Below are 19,573 nucleotides of genomic sequence, written 5' to 3'. Positions count from 1 at the left end.
GCTGAGTGCAGCACTTTAACAGTGTCACCTTTTAGGATTTTAAATAGCTTGGCTGGATTGACATCACCTCCACTAGCTTTGTCCATAGTAATGCTTCCTTAGGTCCACTAGACTTCACACTGCAGGATGCCTGGCTCTAGGTGACTGATCACACCATCATGATTATCTGGGTCATTATGACCTTTTTTGTATAGTTCTTCTGTGTATAATTGCCACCTCTTCTTAATTTCTTCTGCTTCTGTTAGGTCTTTGCCATTTCTCATCTTTATAGTACCCATTTTGCATGAAATGTTCCCTTGGTATCTCTAATGTCCTTGAAGAGATCACTAGTCTTTCTCATTCTATTGTTTTCCTCTATTTCTTTGCATTGTGCACTTAAGAAGGCTTTTTTTCCTCTCCTTGCAATTCTTTAAAACTCTGCATTCAGATGAGTATATCTTTCCCTTTCTCCTTTGCTTTTCACCTCTCTTATTTTCTCAGCTATTTGTAAAGCCTCCTCAGACAACCACTTTGCCTTCTTTCATTTCTTTTACTTGGGGATGGTTTTGGTCACCACCTCCTGTATTTTATTACAAACTTCCATCCATAGTTTTTGGGTACTCTGTCTACCACATCAAATCCTTTGAATATATTTGTCACCTCCACTGTATAATCATAAGGTATTTGATTTAAGTCATAACCTGAATGGCCTAGTATTTTTCTCTACTTTCTTCAGTTTAAGCCTGAATTTTGCAATAGTGAGCTCATGATCTGAGCCATAGTCAGCTCATATCTATTTTGCTGACTGTATAGAGCTTATCCATCTTTGGCTGCAAAGATTTTAATCAATCTATTTCAGTATTGGCCATCTGGTGATGTCCACGTGTAGAGCATCTCTTATGATATTGGAGGAGGTAGTTTGCTGTGACCAGTGTGTTTTCTTGACAAAACTGTTAGCCTTTGCCCTTTCATTTTGTACTCCAAGTCCAAACTTGCCTGTTCTTCCAGGTATCCCTGACTTCCTATTTTTGCATTCCAAGGACATCTTTTTTGGTATTAGTTCTAGAAGGTCTTATATATCGTCATAACACCATTTGACTTCAGCTTCTTAGGCATTAGAGGTTGAGGATTACTCTGATGTTGAATGGTTTGCCCTGGAATTGAATTGAGATCATTCTATTATTTTTGAGACTGCACCTAAGAACTGCATTTCAGACTCTTTTTTGGCTATGAGGGATACTCCGTTTCTTCTGAGGGATTCTTGCCCATAGTAGTAGATATAATGGGTGATATAATGATAGTCTGAGTTAAATTCATCCAATCCTGTCCTCTTTAGTTGACTGATTCCTAAACTGTTAATGTTCACTGTTGTCATCTTCTTAACCATGTCTAATTTACCATGATTCATGGACCTAACATTCCAAGTTCCTATGCAATGTTCTTCTTTACCGCATCAGACTCTACTTTCACCACCAGACACACCCACAACTGAGCATAGTTTCTACTTTGGGCTAGTCACTTCATTCTTTCTGGAGCTATTTCTCCAGTCTTCCCCAGTAACGTAGTGGACACCTTCCATCCTGCAGGGCTCATCTTCCAGTGTCATATCTTTCTGCCTTTTTATACTGTTCATCAGGTTTTCAATACAAGAATTACTGAAGTGGTTTGCCATTCCCATCTCCAGTGGACGACATTTTGTCAGAATTCTCCACCATGACCTGTCCATCTTGGATGACCCTGTGGGGCAAGGCTTATAGCTTCATTGAGTTACACACAGCTATGATCCAAGTGATCATTTTGGTTAGCTTTTTGTAATTGTGATTTTTGTTCTGGAGGTGGAGGGATTGTAGTTCTCGCTTCTTCTGTCTACTGTCTGATGGATGAGGATAAGAGGCTTGTTTAAGCTTCTTGATGAGAGGGACTGGCTTGCTCTGGTGGGTAGGGCCATGCTAATCCATTTATCTGCTGATGGGTGGGTCAGTGTTTCCTCCCTGTTAGTTGTTTGATCTGAGGTGACCCAGTCCCGAAGTTTACAGGCTCTCTGGTAGGACTATTGGCAACCTCCAAGAGGATTTACTTCAACATGCTTCCCCCAGGACTGCTGCTGCCATTGACCCTGTCCCCATGACAGACAACTGCCAACTGACACCTCCACAGGAGACAGGAGACCCTCAAACACTCACAGGCAGGTCTGACTCAGTCTCCTTTGGTGTCACTGCTCCTTTAACCTGGTCCTTGGTGCACATAAGGTTTTGTTTGTGCCCTCCAACAGTCTCTGTTTCCCCCCTTTCTGTGGAAGTTCTGTAATCAAATCCTGCTTGCCTTCAAAGTCAGATTCCCTGGTGATTCATAGTACCTTTGCCGGATCCCCAGGTTGAGAAGTCTGATATGGGGCCTAGTACCTTCACAACAGTGTGAGAACTTCCTTGTTATTATTGTTCTCCAGTTTGTCGTTCACCCACCCCACAATACCCCTATACTAGTTATTGTATATTACCATACGCAACTTACTACTTTGGTATTGCCATTAGATAACTAGGAAGAGATGAATGAAAATCTTCTGTTTTAGCATATAGAAGCTTCATATTGACTTACTTGTTCCAATCACCCAACTTTTCTTGAGTTTTATCTGTTCAGTTCAGTCACTCAGTCATGTTCAACTCTTTGCGACCCCATGGACTGCAGCACGCCAGGCCTCCCTAATTGTGTTGAGATGCTATAGTAGATTGCATATGCCATCTAAGACCATGTTGTTTAAGTCTTACAGATCTCTGGTACAAATACTATCTCCATTAGCCAGATTATTCCTGAGGGTCAGAATGTTGTTATTTATCACAATTATTAAACATTTTCCTCATGAATGAAGAGGATGACAAATTGAAGAAGTAGCCTTCTTAGAAATCTAGGATTCCAAACTATTGATACATATCTTTTTCTGTTCTTTGACTCTTCACTGTAATTCATCATGTTAGCAGATATTCTAAATTAGATGACCTGAGTAATGCCTCTAAATTAGATGAATGGGTAAAGGTAGGAATGATACATTGAAAGATCTCAGTTACAAAAGCAACTTATCACAAACAGAAAAGTGATGAACAGGAAACACAATAAAAATGAACATCTGCTAAAGTGTTTTGCACAGGAAGAGGACAAAATTGGACTTTGTAACTCCTGAATGTTCTGTCTGAAACCTAATACTCCTTCAATCTAAATTTTCCAATGCAAAGACATCCAGATTATTGACTGATTACTCCCACCTAATCGTAACTAGGCACAATTAAAATGAATTTTCAGTGTTAAATATATTGAAAACCAATGCTAATTTAAGAAAGTGACATTTAAAAAAAATTAAGAATTGCAATGCAAATTATACCTGATACACTCACCTGTGAACAAAACAATCTGCAAGTATAATTTATGTTGTTATTTTGACAAAATATTGTTGGTGACTAGCCTGATTTGAATTGTTTCCTACTGATATTCTGAGAGTTAAAACATGTACTAAAACTCACTGGAAAGAAACTTCTGAACCATTCATTATGTCATTCTAACACGTCTGTTAAGGATAAAAATCCCAGATGCATCTTGTGACAGTATTTGTATTTTGACACTGTTGTCTGAAATTTATTTTGAGCAGAAAAGTTAATGTCTCAATTTGTTCTCCAAGTTAATGAACCTTTACTTTATAAAAATGAATGCATAACAAGTTCTCAGGATTAAACAGAAATAGACAAATACTGAAATATTTTATCTGTTTGCACCCTTGAAGTAATAGTCTCCTGTTAGAAGGCATGCTGTTTTACTATTTTTTAGTAGATCTTCGTAATTTTCTCATTAAAGTGAATGAAGTCACTCAGTCGTGTCCGACTCTTTGTGACCCCATGGATTGTAGCCCATGGAATTCTGCAAGCAAGAGAACTGGAGTCAATTGCCAATTCCTTCTCCAGGGGCTCTTCCTGACCCAGGGATCAAACCCGGGTTTCCTGCATTGAAGGCAGAGGCTTTCTCATTAAAACAAATTCTTAAATGCTTTGAAGGTGATTATATATTAAGTTTTATTTCATGTATTCAAAACTATAGCCCTAACTACCAAAAATAAGGTGTTTTAGGGTCTAGGAGGAGGGAGCTATAGGGTATAAAAGGAGAATAATAAAGAAGAGGAATGTTTCTTCTTACAAAGGACTGGCTGAGTTAACCAAAATTTCCTCCAAAATCAAAGTTTGTCTGCATTATCTTTCCCCCATTCTTTCCACATACATATTATTTATAAAGGATAAAACATTCTTGTAAGTTTATTTCTATCCAAGTAGCACTTGAGTTGACAAGTTTCAGGTTTCAGGGAGAGACATGAAGTTTTGGGGTTGTAATCTAATACATAGGGAAGTCAGTCCTGAGAATTTCTCATGGAAGTCAGAAGAAAGCTAAAAGTAGGTTATGCCAGAACTTTACACCTATTAATTCTAAAGGAAAGGAATTTGATGAAGATGGGAAACATCTTTGTCTTTCATTGTTATTAGTGTTCAAAATATATCTTGTTGATAGCATTTTTTCAATGGTTGTATGCTCAAACCAAGTTGAAACTAAAAATGGATTTGAAGCAGCCTTAACCTCAAGACCATTTAAGTCTAAATAAGTTCAGTTCAGTTCAGTCGCTCAGTCGTGTCCTACTCTTTGCGACCCCATGAATCGCAGCATGCCAGGCCTCCCTGTCCATCACCAACTCCCAGAATCTACCCAAACCCATGTCCACTGAGTCGGTGATGCCATCCAACCATCTCATCTTCTGTCGTCCCCTTTTCCTCCTGCCCTTAATCTTTCCCAGCCTCAGAGTCTTCAAGTGAGTCAGCTCTTTGCTATATGTGTTGAGAGTGAAATGTTGATAAGACCGTGAAATGGGCTGGGTAAATACAACATGTACGTGGATTTTCTGAAGACAGGGCTGGATGATAGAGATTTAGTCATGTTTATTTTATAAGTGATAGGTGAAGCCAGAGTAGCATATACTGTTATCCAAGTAGAGACTGAGGGTGAAAAGATGCCCAAGAATGGAAACTCAGGACACCAATAGGGGTGGCATTGAAAATTAAAAAAAGAAAAAACAAAAAAAATCAAACATGTTCATGATTACGAGGAGAGAAAGATGGAATTACAGTGTTGAGGGAGGGATTTTGTTTTGAGGGACTTTATGTTGACAGATTCAAGGATAGAAGAAGACATTAAAAGTACAGAAAAAATGGGATCACTGATGATCTGCGACTCTGAGGAAGGTGAAATGAGACAGCCTCTAGGCTGGAGTCTAGGTGGAGAAATGAGCCCTGTGGAAAGAGAAAGGTCATGGACACAAAGTGCTTTTGCTATCACTAATTGCTTAAAATTTCTCTTCTAGAAATTCACAGTGACACCTAATACTTTCCCTTAACAAACTTTGCCAGTTAGCAGAATTTAAACTATTGTCTGTAATTTCAAAAATCATTTAAAATATGTCTTAAATAAAGTTTATACTCTACTATGGGCAAAAAAAAAAGGCTAAACTTATGGAGTAAAGGTCTTTAAGAGTATTCATTTTGCTAATTCATCCTTAAAATTCAAACTGAAAGGTAATAAATATTCTTTTTTCCTCTTGTTACTAAATGATATAGTCTGTATTGGTACAAAACATCTTAACTAGAAGAGTGAAAGTCAGTTTAATGTGACAAAACCACTTAAACTGACACATCATCTGCTTGTCTGTAGTGAGTGTCCTGGTGGTTATAAAAATTAATTTAAACAAAAAATCTGTGCATTGAAACACAAACCAGCTGTCCTAGTTAACATCTCCTGTCTTAATAAACTGGGAAATAATAGCCAAGTGTATGATAACATTCTACCGCTCAATTTTGCCTGAAAATCTCTAGCAGTATTCCAAGTATTTTTATGGGAAAAAAAAGTTTGTTTTTTTTTTTTTTTTTTTAAACTAAAGGATAAGAATGTTCTACACATCTAGGTCCCAAACTTTTGCGATTAGTTTTATGCAAATATATAAAATGTGGGGAAAACATAATTTGATTTTAATAATGGAGGTTGGGCAAATAGTAAAACAACAGGTTCTTAAAGTAGAGATGATTCATTCTCCTGATTCTGCCTCTAGGCTGCTAAAACTGACTCATAAAGACTTTGCAAATGTCAATAGAAAAGAAGACTTTTAAACAAATTTTATAGTACGGAATTTACATTTTTTTTAATACTTTAGTTATAAAACTGGCTACTATCTTTAGGTGTAACCAAGATTCTCATCAATTCTGGGAATGAAGGGTAAATCAGAGTCAAGTAACTTCTAATTTCAAAAGTTCAAATTTTCTACTCATTTGCCTCATTATTTCCTTAACAGAATTACTCTGCTAGCATGGCTTTGACAGTCTCTCAAGAGACTGTAGATTTTTCTTAAGCTTGGGTGATTGCAGCATTGTTTATCAGTTAAGAATCTAACTATTAATTTGCAAGTTTGATTTTATCAGAAGTTATATAAGTGAATGAGTGAGAGTCGCTCAGTCGTGTCCAACACTTTGCGACCCCATGGACTGTAGCCTGGCCAGCCTCCTCTGTCCATGGAATTCTCCAGTCAAGAATACTGGAGTGGCTTGTCATTTCCTTCTCCAGGGCAGAAGTTATATAGTGTTTGTCTTTAAAGAACAAATACACAATAATCCTATTTACAATATACAGGTAAAAGTGTCAGTTTTAGAAACCAATTTACAAACCAGTGTCGCAATTTACTATTTACTATATAAGATAAAACTGGCAGGAAGACTAATATTGTTTGGAGACCTTACAAGTAGGGAGTGAGGCCAGATCATGTGAGTTTGGATACCAGCTTTATCAGTTATTAATTGGGCAAGTAGCTTAACTTCTCTATGCCTCACTTCACTCTTTTGGTAAATGGAGATAATGAAGTCGTGTGAGAGCTAATATAGATAAAGAACCAGGAATAATATGTGACAAATAAAACACTGTATGTGTCAAAGATTATTCTTGAGTCCATCCATAAAAACAAAGAATAGACAAGAGCCTTTATTACTCAGGATAGACAAAACAATGTTTTGAACAATGAATTTCATATAGAAGAGATCATTGTATAGTGAATGAAACAGAGAAAACTCAATTCAATTTTTTACAGAGTCATACACTCTGTCTTGCAAATGACAGTATGACAATAATTAGATCTAAGTGAAGTGGCGCTGTGAGTACTATGTTATACATGTAGAGGACCTGGCACAGTGCCTGTGCCTTTCACACACATGAAGCCCCTAATAAAGATCAACTTCCTGTCACGGTAAAAAAAATAAATTGTCTTGCCTTTCATTGTTATAGGTAATTCTAGATAGTTAATCTTTGAATTTAATAAAAATCTAAGTAATCTTTACTTCAAAATAGACATAGTGTTACCACAAAACTTCTTTTTCCTTGAAACCATGTAAACCACAGTAATCTGTGATTTGAAGGGAAAAAAATTCACTCCAAATTCTCTCAAGTTCTGTGACTGAAAATAAAATAGATTTGAAAGCAAGTAGATATGGATTCAAATACTGGCTCTACCATAAACTCCTCCATCCTGTGAAAATTATGCTTTCTAAAATTATTATAATTTTCTAATTTCTCATCTGGAAATTGGGGAAATCCCTTGCTTTTCTTCCTTCCCTATTCCCTTTTCTCTCCCTCTCTCTGTCCTTCTCCTTTACATTGGTCTCCTCTTTCTTTTTACTTTGTTTCAATTTAATCCTCCTGATGAAAATTGTGGGATTATCCTTTCAGTTCACTTCAGTCATTTGGTCATGTCTGACTCTTTGCGAACACATGGAATGCAGCACACCAGGCCTCCCTATCCATTACCAATTCCCAGAGTTTACTCAAACTCATGTCCATTGAGTCAGTGATGCCATCCAACCATCTCATCCTCTATCGTCCCCTTCTCCTCCTGCCTTCAGTCTTTCCCAGCATCAGGGTCTTTTCAAAAGAGTCAGTACTTCACATCAGGTGACAAGAGTATTGAAGTTTCAGTTTCAGCATCATCCTTCCAATGAATATTCAGGACTGATTTCCTTAGTATTAGCTGGTTTGATCTCCTTGCAGTCCAAGGGATTCTCAAGAGTCTTCTCCAACACCACAGTTCCAAAGCATCAATTCTTTGGTGCTCAACCTTCTTTATGGTCCAACCCTCCCATCCATACATGACTACAGGAAAAACAGGGCTGTGTTCCCTCTCTGTTATTTGGCCTGAGGCCAAACTACGGTGAGGGTAATGAAGAGAATGGTGACCTCCTTCAAAAGGTCCCATGCATACACTGCTACACTCATGGTGTATGTGGCCCTGCAGCCGGCCACTGCTGACCCACACCTCTGCCGGAGACTCCTGGACACTCACGGGCAAGGCTGGGTCAGCCTCTTATGGGGTCCTGCTCCTTTCTCCTGGGTCCTGCTGAAACCAGGTTCTGTTTGTTTACTTCCTCCTTTTTTGAGTGAGGTTGCTTCAGTCTTGCTCCTGACTCTTTGCCACCCTGTGGACTGTAGCCTGCCAGGCTCCCCTGTGAATGGAATTCTCCAGGCAAGGCTACTGGAGTGGGTAGCCACTTCCTTCTCCAGAGGATCTTCCTGATACAGGGATTGAACCCCTGTCTCTTGTGGCTCCTGCATTGCAGGCAGATTCTTTACTGCTGAGCCAGGGAAGCCCTTAGAACTTGAGAAACACCCTTAATTCAAGTTTTCTCTATTATCTTATCTGATTGTCTCTCTGACTGGGTACCATGTACACATAAATTCACTCATCTGTCCATTCCTATCTAAATATTGATAGTATTTCTGCAGTAGAATTTATAACTTTGCTACCTTTGTTGAATAACTTTTACTTAAAGGTCACATGTTCTCATGTTGTCAACATATTTTGGAGCTATGTAGACTAGTCTATGTAGCAAATATAAAAGAGAATAAAATTCTCAGAAATGTTTCAGTAATAGTCTAGTTTATGAATTACTATGCAAAAGCAGAAATTCATGAAATGCTGTCTTGTCTTTCATTTTACTTTTCAATTTTTATTTTTGGTTATTAGATTAAAAACCTTTTCAGTAATAACATCTTATTATTATATAAGTAATATGCTTTAAGGGCTTCCCTGGTGGCTCAATCAGTAAAGATTCTGCCTGCAGTGCAGGAGACCTGAGTTCAATCCCTAGGTTGGGAAAATCCCCTGGAGAATATAATTGCAACCCACTCCAGTACTCTTGCCTGGAGAATTCCATGGACAGAGGAGGATACAGTCTATGGGGTCACAAAGAGTTTCACATGACTGAGTGACTAGCATCAATATATTTTAAGAATATAAATATTAAGATATGTAAAGTATGAAGAAAGTGAAAAATACTGATGCCATGTTTATTTACCATTTTCACATTCACATATGTATTTCCCACTTTGTTTTACACACAAACATAAAAACAGTTTGATTGATAGGGCATGTGAAATTTTAAATACTGAGCTTTTTCACTTTCTAAAAACATTTTCCTTTGAAAATATTATTTTTGAAACTATATAATATCATATTATATAGCTATGTATCCTAATTTAATCTTTTCACTATTATAGAGCATTTATTTCTAAATTTTCCTATTGTAAGTAATGCTGTAGTGAATATCTTTGCATATAAATTACTGTTCATATTTCCATACCCTTATGAATATGTATTATATTTAAAGTGAAATTAAGTTATTGAGGATATTTAAAAAACTATTCTACTTGTATAGGAGAAAGAACACAAAGATTAAACACTGACCACAGATATTTATTGTGTTGTGATTAAGCTCTACTCCAGGAAATTCCTTATGGAAGGTGACATAATGTAGGAGACTGTTTTTGGTAAAGTAATACATCTCTAAAACATGTATGCTGCTTGATTATTGTCTCCAAGTAGATCCATAACTGTTAGCTACTATTGAAATTATTTCTTTGGTCTAAGAACATTAGAACATTAAATTCTGAAAGTAATAAGACATAATATACATCCTGTTATAGATGTTTTTTAATGCCCATATAAATATTAATTACACAGGACAGACAATGCAGAGCTATGAGTCCCAAGGAGTATTCTGATAGCAACTTTAGAAGAAAGGAATTGTTGCATTTTAAATACTTCTTTAGATTTACCTAAAAATGAACTTTAAAAGCTTCTACCATTATGATAAATTAAAGGCAATTATTTTTATGTACATTTTCATGTCTGGAAATTTCTGTACTATTTCTTCTAACTATGCTGAAGTAGAGGAGGGCATGGCAACCCACTCCAGCATTCTTGTGTGGAGAATCCCATAGACAGAGGAGCCTGGCAGGCTATAGTCCTTGGGGTCACAAAGAGTTGGACACGAGTGAAGTGACTTAGCATGCTGAAGTAATTAAGGTTGGAACATGAATAAACTCTGCTAATGGGGAAAGCATATCAAAATCTACATGGGTTTGGTCTAAGCAATGGGACTCAATGAAAATAAAGTTGGTGCCTTAAAGGTACTTAAATGTAGTCTCAGTGTTTACTCACTTTGATCCAATTCTTTGTTTTGATATTTTCACTTTATCTCATACATATTTAGTGCCCGGATCCATCGTGCAAACAGGACTTGTTGGCCTACCTGGAACAGATTAAGTTCTACTCTCACCAGCTGAAGATCTGCAGTCAAGTGAAAGCTGAGATTCAGAACCTGGGGGGAGAGCTTATCATGTCAGCGGTGAGTACTGCACCACACTTACACATCTCATGTGGAAGATGCTTGAAACAGCAGCCACAACCCACCTTACCCCACCAATTCTTATAGGGTCACGTAGGTTAGAAGAAATTCAGCTGGAGTATATAAACTTTCATGAAACTGGAATAGCAAGAAATCATGTCAGATTTCTTAAAGAACTGTTAAGTCAGTACAGCTTCTCTTTATTTACCTAGAAGATTTTAGAATGAATCAGATTCTGGAAGCCACTTGTATAAGGATTGAATGTTAATTTAGAGCATGGTATCCAGATTTCAGAAAGTATATGGATGCAACTCGGAATTGAATCCTTTAATTTTTATAAAAAAAAATAAGTGCCTGTAGAATTGCAGATCCATGAAATAATTGCTTTCTCACTGTTAAGTAATATTCATTTTTCCATCATTCATTTTTATATCATAGAAATTCAGGTCTTAAAACTGTTATCTCATATGTAATTGTGATGCTGAAGTATGGTAGAACATAAACAGATTTAGAGAAACTTTCATAGACTATTTGGTGAACCTGAGTTTCAAACTGCTCTAAAATGACCATGGTGAAAATAATGTCTACCTCTTCTACTTATCTTTTAATAACGGTAGATAATTTTTTTAGAGTGAGGATGGCAATAAAATAACATTTGATATCTATATTTGATTCAGTTATCAGTGACTTTGAGAAGGACATGGACCAAGATTATAAATTTAAGTTAAAGCAAAACATCATAAACCTTCTAGGAAGTTAAATTCATGAGGACAGATTTTTTAAAATTATAACAGCATAAATAAAAATATGTACATCTAGGAGCTCTCTAGCCTGACTTTGGACTTTCCCCCAATGAGCTAACACTTAGTTTTTAAATGTTTATTTATTTGGCTGCACTGGGTCTTAGTTGCAGCAGGTGGGATCTTTAGGTGTGGCATTCGAACTCTTAGCTGCGGCATGTGGGATCTAGTTCCTTGACCAGGAATCAGATCCAGACCTCCTGCATTGGGAGTGTGGAGTCTTAGCCACTGGACCATGAGGTAAGTTCCTAAACTAACATTACAAAAAAAAAACATAGCAGCATAAACAAAAGCAAAGGTGATTTTCTGTTGGTCCAGCAGTTAGGAATTTGTGCTTTCAGTGCCAAAGGCCCAGGTTCAATACCTGGTCAAGGAACTAAAAAACTGTGCAAGTACAATACCCCACTTGAAAAAAGTCCATTAGGTTTATATTAGTGAATACCAGAACTGCAGTTTATCTTCAAATGTCTATGCAGCCTCTGTTCAGGTGGACATGCTTAAATCTATGATAAACTAAAGACCAAAAATCAAAAGTGAATAATTTGGAAATTATGTCTAAGTAATTATTAGAGATAAAAAATTAATTTCCTTGATATTCAAATTTTGCAAGAACAGTAACACCAACCAACGTAGCCTGTGTTGTATCGGTACTTTGTCACTCTTCAAAGGAAAATGCATTTTAAGTAGTCACTGTCTGCATGCTCAGCTGCTTCAGTCGTATCTGACTCTTTGCGACCCCATGGACTATAGTCCCCCAGGCTCCTCTGTCCATGGGATTCTCCAGGTAAGAATACCTGAGTGGGTTGCCATTTTTCACTGTCTGTCAACACAGAAATGTGTGTTTATGAATACATGCATGACTATATATATGTATGTATGTATGTATACAGCGTGTGTATACATGTATACACATAAAAGTGTATCTTTATTTTAGATTACTAGGCACTCAGTCTTTATTTTCTCACTTAACATTATAGTACTTTAAGTGTTAAAAACTGTATTTTAGACCCAAGCCTGTCTTCTGTTTACTTTTTTCAATTTCATTCACTCACCATCATTCACAAGGTCTAAATCCATATGAAATTTGTTTTCCAATTATATATGTATTTCTACATGTTGTCTAAAACTAAGATTTCAAAAATAATGACAGAAGTTCAGCTTATACATTATGTTAAAATGTATTACCATTAATTGTTCCACCAAATATAATTTCCTCCAGATGTACAAATTGAGTTGGTATGATTCAAATTCATGAACTTTGTATATTTTACAGATAGATTAGGCATGAGTCATTTAGAATCATGATTTACAATTTAAAAGCTGAGTCATTATATAAAATGAGGAATAGCATTGCAAATGCAATTCTATTTTGTCTTCACTGCACCCAAAATTTTCCATTAGAAAAAGTAAACCTGAAGAAAGGGAGCATGTCATGCACCTTTTTACGTGTTTTACTGCCATCTGCTTGCAGGTAGGTTCTGGAAAACTTTTAAAATTCCTTTAATTTGTGTATGCCAAAGCCCAGTTGCTTTATTTTCTCAGTGACCCTGAGTTCTCATCTTGTCTTCTTTCTTCTTTAAATTGAGCAGCCCTAATCTAAGTCATTGTTTCTCTTTGAGGTCTTTTGAAAAGTAATAAGCATGACTCTAAAGCAGGGAAATCCATTAAAAATTACAGAAATTTGGTATTCAAAACTATACCCTTCAAAGTTTGCATTCCAAAATCAGGTTTATGAAACATTACTTTTAACAAATATATTTGGTTAAAAAGTGTATTACTGGAGTGTATAGAATGCATTTCTGGAGTGAATACACAGTGTCTTCTGGATCTGGAATATTATGGTTTAGGATAAAAAAGGGAAATTCATAACATAAAGAATTTGAAATAATTCTCATAATAGTCTATTTAATTAAATTTGTTTTCTAATGATTCTTATGTGTATTTCAAGCATTTATCCTGAAGTTACACATTCATTTCTAAGGACACCAAAGTGTAGTTTGTCCAAAACCCCAACAATGAATTGAGTATCTTCTCCGTACCAGGCATCTGAGAACATTGCAAGATGCAAAGATGAATATATCATGCCTCCTTCAAGAAGATCAAACATGTGCAAAATTAAGGTACATAATGAAAGTGAAAGTCGCTCAGTTGTGTCCGACTCTTTGTGACCCCCTGGACTGTATAGTCCATGGAATTTTCTAGGCCAGAATACTGGAGTAGGTAACCTTTCCCTTCTCCAGGGGCTCTTGCTAACCCAGGGATTGAACCCAGGTCTCCCTCATTGTAAGCAGACTCTTTACCAGCTGAGCCACAGGGGAAACCCAAGAATACTGGAGTTGGGGTAGCCCATCACTTCTCCAGTGGATCTTCCTGACCCAGGAATCAAACTGGGGTCTCCTGCATTGCAGGCATTCTTTACCAACTGAGCTATCAGGGAATATAAGATACACCTAAATATACAAAGATGCAATATACCATATGATGGTTAAATACACAAAAGCACACGGTAAGAGGTGAAGGAATAATTAATTCCACTGATGTGGTGAGTGAACAAGGGACAGCTCCAAAAAGTGGTTCAACTCTCATTTGGTCCTTCATTAATAGCTAAAAAGCAAAAGAAACAGGTGAAAAATAAACCAACTGTATATTTAGGAGAAAAGGAGAGGAAAAGGACTGAGGTAGATAGAACAGCTGAAGTACAAAGATAGAAATAGGGAAAGATGAGATTTTATGTGGAAATAGCAAGCAATCTAAACTGATTAGAAACAATTGTACTTGGTACTGTTGGCATATGTTTTGAGGGATGGGAAATAGAAGAGGAGCTTTAAAAGAAACTGAGGCTGTTTCAGGATTACTAATAGCATTTTAACTTTATTGTGTAGGCAACTAAGAGTAATTGAAAAAGTGAAGTTTGAGATGGATATAAACAAATACATGTATTATTTGAAGCTACCTTTTTAAAAAATAACCCCTGACCTTTTATTTTCTATTAAAGTATAGATGATTTACAATATTATATTCATTTCAGGTGTATAACATAGTGGTTCAATGTTCTTGTAGATTAACTCTATTTAAAGTTATTATAGAATAATGGTTATATTTCCCTGTGCTGCACAATAATTCTTGCATTTTTTCAACTGAAGCATAGTTGATTTATAATTTTGTACTAATTTCCACTGTACAACCAAGTGACTCAATGAAATAGTGCTTCACTGAACATTGGGGTGCATGTGTCTTTGAGTTTCAGTTTTGTCCAGGTATATGGCCAGGAATAGGATTATTTGATCATAAGGTGCTTCTGTTTTTAGTTTTCTGAAGAACTGCCAGACTGTTTTCCATAGTGACTATACCAGTTTATATTCCCACCAACAATGTAGAAGGGTTTCCTTTTCTCCACAACCTCTCCAGCATTGGTATTTGTAGACTTCTTGATAAAGTGTCATTAAGTGCCATTCTAATCAGTGTCAGGTGGTACCTTGTAGTTTTGACTTGCATTTCTTTAATAATTAGTGACATTGAGCATTTTTTTCATGTGTCTACTGTCCACCTTTGTGTCTTCTTTGGACACATGTGTTTTAGGTCTTCTGCCCATTTTTTTGATTAGGTTGTTTGTTTTCATGTTGTATGAGCTGTTTGTATATTTTGGAAATTAAACAATTTTGGTTTCATCATTATAAAATATTTTCTCCCATTCCATAGGTTGTCTTTTATCATTTCCTTTGCTGTACAACATCATGTACATTTGATTAGGTCCCATTCATTTGTTTTTATTTCTATTACCCTGGGAAGCTCCTTGAAGTTTATTAATTTTATATGCAGTAGTTTGTACCTCTTAACACCTTACCCCCATCTTGCTCCTACCCCCTCCACTTTCCCCAGTGGTAACCTCTAGTTTGGTCTTTATGAGTCTATTTCTTTATGCTATGTTTATTCTTTCTTTTTTTTTATTTTAGATTCTACACATAAGTAATAGCATACAATATTTGCCTTCTCTGTCTGACTTATTTCACTAAGCATAATACCCTTGTTGGTCCATTCACATTTTTGCAAATGACTGAATTTCAATATTTTTTTACTGATGAGTAATATTCCTGTGTGTGTGTGCTTCTGTGTATGTGTATGCTACATCTTTATTCTGATAGGGTGGTGATAGATGGAAAGATGAGGAACTGGAAGATAAAAGATTATTCAGATGTTTTAAAATACTTCAAGATCATTAACAGTGAGAACTTGAATTAAGGCAATATTAGTGAGAGTGGGGAAAATTTTTCTTTGCAAGAAAAAATTCTGAGGCAGAAATGATTAGAATCAGTAATCTATTGAGTATCAAGGATGAAATAGGAGGAATTAAGACTTACCTCCAATCTTTTAAGATTTGGTAGTTTTCCTAGTTAAAAGCACCATCATTAGCCTAAAACTATATATAGAAAAAAGAGCAGACCAAGAAGGGTAAGGCAGCTCATTCAGTCTTTAGTCACAAGTGACTTAGTCATAAGTGAGTAAGAGATCTCAGAAGAGAAAAGTCTAGAAGTTGGGCATATGGTTCTGGAACTGAGGAGAGAGGTATGAAGGATAAATCAGCCAGTGGAAGTATGCTGAGTAAGACCAAACATAGCTGAGGCAAAGATCCAGAAAGAATGTTTTTCCTCAACATGTGATTCTGGCGTGCCTGTATCAGATACAGAGATTTGATTGTGGCAGTTTAAAGGATTTGGGATTTTACTATCTCCATTAAAAAAAAAAATCAGAATGGGCAGTCCCAAATGTTAATTTCACAGTAATCCAGGAATTGAGCACTTACGTCTTTCTACTTTATTATACTTGGCTTCTGGTTTTCATTTTTATCAGGATCAAAATATGCCTTCTCTAACTCTAGCTATGGCGTTTATATTCCAGACAGTAAAAATGAAGAGAAACAGAAGCAAACCTTCCTTACATCTTTTTTTTTAAGTCTCTTCCAAATGCCTTCTCTTACATATTATTGGCAAAACTTTAGTTATATGGCTATGTGGAACTGCAAAGGACACTGTAAATTGTAAAATTTGTTTGTTTCTGTGTGTTTTAATCTAGGCACATTGCTTCCTCCAACTAAATCAGAGTTTTGTTTCTATGCCAAGAGAACAGATATTGGGTGACAACTACCAGTTATATACCATACCCTGTGTGATGACCAAAATCACAGCAATACTCATATGTTTTCTAATTACCTGTTTTTTAATATATTTTCTCCTTTAAAGTCCATGAATATTTTTCAATGCTTGATGATACAGTAGTCAATGTCTACAAACACAGAAAATTCAAGTTAACTGAACCTCAAAGTGCATACTGGCTTTCACATTTATAAGATATCTTTACATCTTTTCTAAAACATATTTAATAAGATGAAAGCAAAACTTAGGCCATAGTGAACTGAATACTGAGAGAGAAAAGATGGAAACTTATACTAGGTTTTCCAGCAGTGTTTGAGGTAATAATCAGATATACTACCGGATGTATGCTAGATATTTTTCTACCAGAGCTGAGCTTCAGGACATTGCATGGATTATGGAAACTGACAGCTTCATTTTATCCTCCAGTCACATGAAAATGAAGCCAATGTGGCCTTCCTATGGCTATCCTCTCTCACAAAAAAGAGGAGGAGTATATAAAAACTTAATTGAAAAAAAAATGATAGCAAAACACAATGAAACCATGTAATTAAATGTACTGTTGCAGATCATTTTCTATAGCCTCTTTGACTTATTAATGTACTAATTAGGAATACATTATAAATATAACTCTAAGAAGATTAAAATGTACTTAGGTTACCTAAGGGCATTCCCATAAATTCTCCATCAGTTGTTTCTCTAGAGTCCTCAATCTTGGTGCCAAGTGGGGAAGCTGTTTTACTTTGTGAAAGGAGTCTTGCTATGAAGAAATAAATACCTTCATATCCTAGCACACATATTTATGTATATGTATATATACGTATGTAAAATTCAAAAGAAAAAGTCTAATAATTCAAATGGTTTTAAATTCTTAAAATTACCCTTTCTCTAAGTGTTATGCTTCTAGGCTAGCAATTTGTTATATCACCCAGAACTGATTAATCACATAATTACCGTGTTTTGTGCATTCCCCTTAATGTGTTTAATTGTGCTTTCAACCCAGAGGCAGGTGTGCCAAAGACACAGTTTAAAAATTGGATAAATAATAAAACTAACCAGTCAGGGGGGAAAGGTCAGCAAGATGGAAAAATTTGCCAAACAATAGCAATTAACTTTAGTTGAAATCAAGGGACAGTGTGCATTCAACAAGGAATGGTAGGGAAGAGCAGCAATACATTTATTGACCGAAAGAGCATTAGGGCCTACAGAACTCTGGCAATGAAGTACAGTCAGAATGACTTAGTAGGTTAATGTGCTCACCATGTTAAGACATGAAGGGAATTAGTTAAGGAGCTTTCTGAAACCACTGCAGTCTTTGGTAGTCATCAAGAAAATTGGAAAAATGAAAAGATTTGGAAAACCAATCGAAGGATTTAGAGATTTTAAAAAAGGACTAGGAGATGTATGAAGTGGAATGAGGAGAGATGAAAGAAATGAAGCAGAGAGGTATAAGGAGAAAGGCAAGGAGAAAAAAGTAAAGAGAAGAAAGAAGACACTGCCAATAGATTTGGTGGTTTAGTCACTAAGTCTAAAACCTAAGGGGAAGCCTCCTAAGGTCTATTATTTCCATTTGCCTATCTAGCATTAAAAACAAACTGCAAACTCCCCAAATTCCTGAAAGTTAAAACTATTGATGGGCTTCCCTTGAAGCTCAGTCAGTTAATTATCTGTCTGCAATGCAGGAGACCTGGATTCAAATCCTGAGTCAGGAAGATCCCCTGGAGAAATAAATGGCAACCCACTTCAATATTCTTGCCTGGAAAATTCCATGGACAGAGGAGCCTGGCAGGTTACAGTCCATGGGGTCGTAAGAGTCGAACACATCTTAGTGACTAAACCACAACCATCAGTAATGCAAAGGTTTTTTGTTTTTTGTTTTTTTAATTTTCAGTCATAGATATACAAATATATGTATCTATTTTTAAAAATTCTTTTCCCATTTAGTTATTACAGAGTATTGAACCATATTCCCTGTATTATACAGTAGGTCCTTATTGGTTATCTATCTTAAATATACCAGTTTTACATGTCAAGGTCTTCCACAGTGGCTCAGCGGTAACAAATTTGCCTACAATGCCCTGGAAGCATGGGTTCGATCTCTGGGTTGGTATGATCCCCCGGAGGAGGGCATGACAACCCACTCCGATATTCTTGCCTGGAGAACCCCATGGACAGAGGAACCTGGCGGGCTCCAGAACATGGGGTCACAGACAGTCAGACATAACTGAGCAACTTAGCGCAGCACAATATAACCTGTCAATCCCAGACTCCCAAAAGAATATATTTTAAAAACTAGAAAGGGTATGGGGTTGTTGTTTTCTCTTTCTTTTTCCTTTCCCCTTGCATTATAGTAACGTGGACTATGAAATTCTCTTGGTGTTTAGGTGAGCTGATATCAGAATGGGTTAGATTTTCTTGGTTGTATATTTCTTGGTTTGTGTATTCCAAATGCATCCAGATATATGTAATAGCACTTGAAGGAATCTTAGAAATAATCTATTCATGTTATGACTATCTAATTCAAATCAATTTTACAAACTGTGAAATAGGTCGAGGACTGTCAATGACTTGTCTCAGTGCATGATGGTATCTAACAACAGAGTCAGGACCAGAATCTCACTTATATTCTTTTCTCCATCACTACTGAAAGTAAGCTCTTCAGCATCACAGTGGGGTCAGGGCCAGAATGACAGGAGGTGGTCTTTGAATACTCAGCTGGAAGAGTTGCTGTGGATGTCAAGAGATAAAGAATAATTTTAATTGAAAGATGTAGAAAACGCTGACTAGAACAGAGTATTATTTATAAACATAATAATTTAATGATCCCATATTCTTTAGAAAGCCTAATCAGAGTACACTTTTCACCTTCACCTTTAACATGAGACTCTAACAGGAGGCAACAGGA

At 36.3% G+C, this 19,573-nt stretch overlaps 1 protein-coding gene across 4 annotated transcripts in view; it reads left to right on the top strand.

Moving 5' to 3' along the window:
* Positions 1-19,573, top strand: part of CTNNA3 (catenin alpha 3) — a 1,812,800-nt gene that overhangs the window by 1,735,201 nt on the left and 58,026 nt on the right. For all 4 annotated transcript variants that reach the window (XM_043926199.1, XM_043926196.1, XM_043926200.1 and 1 more), the window contains one exon: positions 10,587-10,721. In XM_043926199.1, the coding sequence (XP_043782134.1) occupies positions 10,587-10,721 (135 nt within the window). The remainder of the gene's footprint in view (positions 1-10,586; positions 10,722-19,573) is intronic.

The sequence above is a fragment of the Cervus elaphus genome, chromosome 15 (assembly GCF_910594005.1).
Source record: "Cervus elaphus chromosome 15, mCerEla1.1, whole genome shotgun sequence".
Classification (NCBI taxonomy): domain Eukaryota; kingdom Metazoa; phylum Chordata; class Mammalia; order Artiodactyla; family Cervidae; genus Cervus; species Cervus elaphus.
This window is presented reverse-complemented; position numbering and strand designations above follow the sequence as displayed.